General features: G+C 37.7%; 1 protein-coding gene across 2 annotated transcripts; it reads left to right on the plus strand.

The window, feature by feature from the left end:
• Positions 1 to 506: 506 nt before the first annotated feature.
• Positions 507 to 6,186, plus strand: LOC121871458 (60S ribosomal protein L12-like). 2 transcript variants are annotated; one of them, XM_042373793.1, is made up of 4 exons: positions 507 to 675; positions 3,483 to 3,737; positions 4,930 to 5,048; positions 5,923 to 6,186. In XM_042373793.1, exons 1-4 carry the CDS (start codon positions 639 to 641, stop codon positions 6,007 to 6,009), a joined length of 498 nt encoding a protein of 165 aa, XP_042229727.1. In that variant the 5' UTR covers positions 507 to 638; the 3' UTR covers positions 6,010 to 6,186. The 2 variants fall into 2 exon arrangements, with proteins under 2 accessions (XP_042229727.1, XP_042229728.1); XM_042373794.1 differs by having other exon boundaries at positions 634 to 754.
• Positions 6,187 to 7,984: the final 1,798 nt, after the last annotated feature.

Raw genomic sequence — 7,984 nt, forward strand, 5'->3', positions numbered from 1 at the left:
AGATTTAGATTGCCCACTGACAAATAAATTTGTGTAACATATTATCAGAGTATCCCGACAGCACTCGGATCCCGCTTCCTCTATCAAGGAATAAACAATTGAATTGAGTATCCCGTGGTCTACCAGCCTAATGCGAGACCAAAATATATAACGTTTGTGAACCATGGCCAATTACTGGTAACAGAAAGAGTGCGAACAGCTTTAATTTGCTCACGTTCTTCTTGCAATTAAAATAGAGTTATAGGCCTAAAATAAAATTTGATTAACAGTGATGATAATGTATTAGGTACGTATCTTTAACTCAAAAAAATTATACCATCAGATATATTTCAGTTACTAGTTTGGTGATAGATACATTTAATAAAATTTATTATTAAAATATTCAACTAAATATTAATAAAAATTCACTAAAACCTTAATTTATGAGCTGAAAACTGATTAATAAAATAACTAATAATAAAAATATATTTATACCAGCGGGAGTATGGTGTTTATGTATTGACGTCATCACCAGACGTCCTTCTTTCCTCTCGTGTCGGCCTCGAGGAAGGTGTAACATCGTTGTGGTCGTCTCATCTGAGTTCATCCACCACCTATCCTCTGGCATTTATCCGCGAGTGTGCTTATAACCCGCCATAATGCCTGCCAAGTTCGATCCTACAGAGATCAAGACCGGTAAACGTATTGTGTTAATGTTATATTACGATACATGAGAGGGTGTGACATGTGGGTTTCGGCCCTTCAGTTGTGGAAGGTAATGTTGTGTTATATTTTAATGTGTGGTTATTTATTTTGTCTGATTGGATGTCTTGTTAATAATGTTAATATAGCGTTTTCTTTCGTTATAACTAATCCGCTTAAACTTTAATTGTTGTTAGAATTTGACGGGTTTCAATATTTCTCATCATAGTACCGTGTTGTTTGCAGAAATATATGTTTATTCACTTGAAATCCAACACAAGTCACTCGAATACAGGTGTACAGTGATGAGATCTAGAGTTGTGTTGTATTTTATTGTGCGTATTTCTAAGTGCACTAAATATTTTGGGTTAGTGGAATGAAACCAGTGGGTACAGTCATCCACGTTTAGTAGGCCTCTAATATTAATCTTCGCTTTTTACACATAGACACCTGGGATAGCCAGATATGAAGCCCTATGTTTGGGTGATATATATCGCAGGTAGAAGTGCCATGCGTAGGGTGATTACTAGCACGATTTTGCCATCTGGACACAGGTAGCTTCTTGATCTGGTGCTGTAAGTACTGTAATGTTATAGTTGGCCAGCCAATGTTCAACTGTTGTCAGGATGGAGAGCTAAATATTAAACCAGTACAATCATTGGAGGTTGAAGCGGAGTGTTCTTGATTAAAACAAATGTTAAATGTTTATTTGAATCAGAAAAACACAGTAGGAATCTTAATTTATATTTTCCCCAGTACCATGTGCTTTACATCGTGTTTCACTAAAAATAACTAAGATATTAGGTAATTATATAGGACTAACCCGCAGGCGAAATTGATTGAAAACAATTATATAAACGCCGGATTTTCATTGTTATATTATAATGGACACTTGTAGTTTGTGGAAATGATTAAAAAAGCGTTTTTTTAAAATAAACGCTACTTAACATTGTGGTTATGAAAAATAAACCTAACCAAACAAACAAACCTACCAAACAAACCTACCTAACCTTACCTAACTTCACTGGTATATTATACAGAAAGAACTTACAATGATATGGTGAAATTTTAGGCATTTCTGGACGCGAGATGATATGGCTGCATCAGAGCTATGCAGCCCGGTGGGCTAGTCCTATATATTAACCAAATATTAAACTGTAAGGTAGTCCTGTATGTAAAGAGTGTCTTTAGTATCAGAAGGCATTACATATATAGTTTATAATTCATAAAGTTAACCAAATAAACCAACCAATATGTAGGTATGGCTGCTGTATGAGAAAGATGTATGCTAACCTAACTACAGCATTTTGCGCTATTTGCTGCCATCTGCATCCAGTGTGAACAAAATTACCGAACCTAAATATTATAATGTTAAGATGAAACTCAAGATTTTGCAAGTTAGTTTTAGTTGGAACATTTCACATGTACTGTACAGTAAAAAAAAAATGGTATAAACAATTGTCATGTAGTAAATCAAATAGAACCCTGAGGATAACACAATAACTAGGCATGAATATTGTGGTTCATTTAACAGTACTTCTCAGTTTCTGGTCTTGCTGAATGTCAACAATGACGCTCAGTAGTTTACATCTGTTAAATATAAGAGTAATAATTATAAAGTTAGTGACGATGGCCAACACCAGGGATGTTATTTGGACGATGGTAATAAATCCGTATGAGAAGCGCAGAACCTCAACATAGTCAAACCTAACAATGCCCCCCAAAATTTATTGTATGGTTAAAAAAAAATAGCAACCTTGCCTAACCTAATCTAACCTGAGGTGACCAAACCCTGTCATTTAGCATTAGGGTGTTTTAGTCATCGGGTGATGTAAGCAGAGGTTCCTAACCTTTTAACACTTGCTGTTTGTGGTTCCAGGATATGTTTTAATTTCATATAACTCACGACTACCATTCATGTTTGGTCTGATGGCATGAACACAAACCCATGATTTTTATTGATATCAATCTTGAAAAAAGTAAAAGCATGTGTTGTTGTTATTCAGCTAAGGCATTTGCTATCATTAAAAGTCCTGGAAATTTTATTAGGGTATTTGTTGCTGATTATATTGAAATGGCTGCTCTCCAACTAGACAATTTGGGCTTCAGTTTTTGGGGAAAGGAACCCTACCTTATACTGCCAGTACTAATTGGCGGACTTAGTTTTAGCAAAACTGTAGCAACAATCATGTTATTTTAGCAATAGGTGTTTGTAAGTAAATTAGGCGGACGTACCATTTTATGGGGCCATCAAAGATACTCCTTCTACCATGTGTTGTTGAGGGTACAGTAGGGGGCCTAGAGTAAGTGTATCTCATGGTCGCTGGGTTGGCATTTTAAATACTTCTCCAGCATTACCCAGAGTTACTACATTCCCTGTGAGAAGTCTGTTGAGGCTGACTATAAATTCCTCGACTAGCTGGAGCACATGGGGTGGTGGATCTTGTTTAAGTAGACGACCTGTTTGGGGAAGTTTTGGTAGCAGATATACTGTGCTGGTGGTCACATTATTGCTACTTCACTAAATAACAGAGCTTGGGTTTAGTTCAATAGAAATAAAGCTCTTAATGTTAGGATTAAATGGTTATTAGGAAAATATTTTGGTTTTCCTAAGTTAATTACTGATTATGAATGAAGCTTTTCATAACTCTTTTTGGTTGTACTTGGCCTAACAATAAATTGTATTAACTTAAGACAAATTTAAATCCAGCTCCAAAATCATTATTTCTAGAACCTGTTGTAACCACTAATGTGGGATATGACCTGTGGTGTCTTTACTGACAGAGTTTCTCTATCTTCAGTATGTCTGCGGTGTGTTGGAGGAGAAATGGCTGCCACCTCTTCTCTTGCCCCCAAAATTGGTCCCCTGGGTCTGTCCCCAAAGAAGGTTGGTGACGACATCATGAAGGCCACAGGAGACTGGAAGGGACTGAAGGTAACAGTGAAGCTCATCATCCAGAACCGTCAGGCTCGTGTTGAGGTGGTCCCATCTGCTGCCTCTCTGGTGATCAAGGCCCTCAAGGAACCTCCACGTGACCGCAAGAAGGTCAAGCATAGTAAGTGCCTTCTGTCGCTTGTATTATTTTCAGTCTTGTTACAATATTTGGCAGTAATGTTCATTGATGGGGGTCAGGTTAAGGGTGGTGTGTGTTGATCAGAGTGGTTGTAAGACCCTCGGCTTTGTCATTGTTCCTCGGCAAAAAGGTCTGGTATGGTAGTATTACTCGTCTGTCTATCATCTGAGAGTTTGTTGGGAGTTTAACTTGTTGTTCGGTTTCACATTGCTGAAAATTGTGTACAGTCCTGTACTGTATTGACTCGGCCGTGACTGACCAAGTGGTTAGTGTACAAAAGGTCTCACAGGTGTAGGTGATGTAATGCACGATTAGTAGTGGTAATTTTGTTTATAAATTGAATGGAAGGTTTGCATTAAATAAACCACCACTGCTATTTTGAAAGTACAGTAGATTCCATATACTGTAAAAGTGACTACATCAACATGTAGGAGGTGCCTATAGAAAGTTTACATGCCGTGCAGATGTGAATTGGTCCTTAACAAGGATCCACAGGTATTTCTTCTATTTTTCTAGAGTATCGTAGTTCATGGGGGCATCACTGGTACAACTTAATTAACTCCTGGTAATAAAGGCTGTCATCTGAACAGTCAAACTTGACGTTTATGTCACTGAGTAATGTTAGCATAATGACTTAATTTGTGTGATGGCCAGCAAGATTTTTTAATGCCTTCGGGATTTACAGTAAATGAATAAAAAACTTGAACCTCACTTTAAATTTTAGTCGTGTGTGTTTTTCTCAATTTTTTGTACAGAACTTAAAGTATTCTGTTCTTCATGGTGGAATTATTCTTCGTTAAACTCTTCAAAGATTTGTCCTGCGGTTCAAACTTGGGCCGAGTACAGTACTGTACAGTTGTTCGACTTAAAGCACGTAAACAGGAATCTGGATTAAATTCAATTACTTTTTTGTTGTCCTCACTAAATATGGATTATATATATTGTTAGTCATCAGTAAAATAAGGATTATATATACAGTACTCTTAATTAATATCTTTTAGTCTTCAATAAGATTTAAAAATGACATGGCTTGGGAGTTTATCCTTATCAGAATAGATTTTTTTTCTTGAGCTTTCATTAGTGGCAGATTATGTACATGCAGTGCTGTTAGCTTTGATCCACACCACAAGAAGCTAATATTAACGTTTCTAAGATTAGTTTATTATTTCCACAGTTAAGCACACTGGTAACCTGACCCTCGACCAGATGCTTGAAATTGCCCGAACAATGAGGCCCCGATCCCAGGCCAAGGCTCTGAGTGGTACCCTCAAGGAGGTCTTGGGAACAGCACAGGTAATGTTTCTTGGTGCTAAATGTATTTTTTTAATCTATACGCACACACACACACGCGCACACACACACACACACACACACACACACACACACACCAAGGAGAGATTGTGGCTTTTTATTTTTTTCTCCATGCAATATATGAAAAGGCTTAAAAAATACTTCATTCACAAAGTGTAGATGGAGTCAGTAGGGAGCCAAGAATATATGAATCCTCTAGGTCGCCGAGTCGTAGCATATTGGCTGGCTCGGCATTACCCAAGGATTCTACAAAAGTTACACTACATTAATATTTAGTTACCGACAGATTATGTATAATAATTTTATAGAATGGTGTACAACTGACCCTTAGCTATTATTTTATTATTGTTACCCAGCACTGAATTACTAAACAAATAGGACAATATATTTTATTAATAAATTCTTGGATTTTGGTCTCTTCATTTCACATATTCAGTGATTGTAGCAATATATTGAAATGCAGTGTGTTGACAAACCACTAGTACTGTATTTTAAATAAAGTATTTCCTTTTAAACCTCTAACAAAGGCAAGTTCAGTCTTCCCTGTACTCCAAGAGTCTTTCATGGCTATTGATAATAAAATCCTGTCTTGAAAATTTAGGAGGGAGGGGGGTAATTGTCTTGAGGTGTACATAACAAATTTCAGTTGTCACTTTTTGGGATCTGATGAAGATTTTGAACCTATTGCTTGATAAATCTTCCTAAGTGAAATAAATGGGGTTCCCAATCTTGAGGACATAAAGTACTACCAGGTTTATCTTTACAGGTAAGGTTAAGGAAGGTAACTTGCCAAGAATGAGTCATGACTAATGTTTTTAAAGTGACCTGAGTGACTGAAATCTTTTTACTTTTTCAGAGCATCGGTTGCACCGTTGAGGGCCAGAACCCCCACGACATTATTGAAGGCATTGATGAGGGCAGCGTCGAAGTCCCAGAAGAGTAGAGAGATCCCTGAACTCCCCACCACCACGCTATTACTCAGGAGAACATGGCCAATATTGTTAGTACGAGAACACGATAAAGTACATTCCCGATAACATTCCAAGTATTGTACAAGGACCAACCACTTTACATGTTACTGACTGTATTTCCTGCATGTAATAAAGTGTGGTGGTGTGAATGTGTAGTTTTTCCCTTTGATAACCTACTTGCTTATGACTATCGGTAGTTATATTAGTTTCCAAAATTTGTTGGTAGACTGTATTGGATTTAATTAATGCTGACAAGATCTATTCAATATAACCTGGGAAATATTTTTAATGTGTGAAAATGTGGCTTGAGATGTGCCATTCTAATGATCTTTGCAAAGTTTGATTCTTGCTGGGTCCTTATGATATAGTGTGTGGTGTTAGAGGATTGTTGAACTGGCTGTTTGGACTTGTGCAAGCAGTAGTGTGACTCCTACCTTGTATTGGTATTAACTGACGATTAAAACCCTCAATCTAAGGGGGGGGGGGGTTAAGTTTGGGTACGTAGCATTAGGGTGGTGACTGGTTAAGTAAGCGAGGGTTCTTAATCCTGGTGATTAACCCCTCAGATGGTCCAATAATCAACATAGATGAGGAATGTGACAAACAATCGCATAGCACCACACAGCTCGTAAAGGTCATAGACCACAAACGGCAAAGCTGATGACACTAAACATACACTCGTGACAGACTGGCCAGCTGACCCTCCACATGCATTAATTATAGGTCATGTGATATAAACTTGTCATGATCTGATTTGGTGAAGGTGCCATTGACCAAACCCTCAAGAAAAACAATGACTTGGAATTAACCATCTGTTGGACGTAGGAAGATTATCACACATAAGTTTATTGGTATGGGACCAATCAGCAGAGGACCACGCTATGGCATGAAGTACTGTATTATAAATTTTTACCACGAAATAATTGCTAATTGTAATAAAATTGAATGGAATTAAGTATTGCATATACAGTAACCTATTCAATTATGTATAATACTCCCCAAATGGGTAAGTACTAAACATTTGATGAACACAACAAAGGTCAAATTAATACAATAGAATAATCAGGTGAATACAATGGAAAACCTAGTTAAATATTGCTTCTACTGTAATTAACTACTTGGGACACTCCTCTTTGTTCTATTAAGTAAATAGTAATTCCCATATTCTAATTTTCTGAGTATCATGATATAATTCTAGATAAGATGACATGGTTAGCAGATTCTTGTTGTTTGTGTAACTTCATGGCAGACTGGTAATTTTGCATGAATAGGGAATGAATCTGAAGTTATTTGAATTTAGCTTTGGGTTAGGTTAAGTTAGGGGAAAAGTAATGTGTGTAGGAGGTGGAGTTTCTCGTTATCCAGAAGAAGTATTGTTAGTAATGGCATCACTTCTCGCCCCGACCCAAGCTTTTGATCAGCCGCTGCCCATCGATCCTCCTAAGCTAGTACCTACGCTTGCCAGACGTACGTGCGCATCAAAAATCAAAATTATACGAATATTTTGAGAAGAGTGACTGCGAATACCACGAAAAAGAAATATATAAAATCCTTCAAGTTTTTATGTATATTGAGTATATCAGCTATATAAGAACGTATAGAATAGCTAGACAGGACACGAATCGCAGTACGAAATTTTGGGTGGACGAAGGTAAAGACCAGCGGAGTCTTCGGCAGTTGGCTGGTGACGTCGACGGGCTTTAACAGGAGGGAGTTGTCATCCGCCCTATTAAAAAAAAGTTTCTCGTTAATTATCAAATCAGCCAATATATCTCGGAAGTTCATTTGAAGCAAGAAACAATAAACTGGATCATCAGTAAGAGAAGCAATAACTAGCGTGGAGGAGTGTGTGTGAGCGAGGCGGCCGGGCTGGTGGCTCTACAGGTGGGGGCTGAAGCAACATGTGAGTGAGGCCGTGGGACACCCTCCTCCTCCTCCCCCATCCTC

The sequence above is a fragment of the Homarus americanus genome, unplaced genomic scaffold, assembly GCF_018991925.1.
Source record: "Homarus americanus isolate GMGI-L3 unplaced genomic scaffold, GMGI_Hamer_2.0 scaffold45698, whole genome shotgun sequence".
Lineage (NCBI taxonomy): Eukaryota > Metazoa > Arthropoda > Malacostraca > Decapoda > Nephropidae > Homarus > Homarus americanus.

Bases quoted from the DNA above. Each gene is read 5' to 3' on its own strand.
- LOC121871458 (XM_042373793.1), top strand. From the start codon at position 639: ATGCCTGCCAAGTTCGATCCTACAGAGATCAAGACCG. The intron at 3,738-4,929 runs GTAAGTGCCTTC...TTATTTCCACAG, and splicing joins CCGCAAGAAGGTCAAGCATA to TTAAGCACACTGGTAACCTG. The intron at 5,049-5,922 runs GTAATGTTTCTT...TTACTTTTTCAG, and splicing joins AGGTCTTGGGAACAGCACAG to AGCATCGGTTGCACCGTTGA.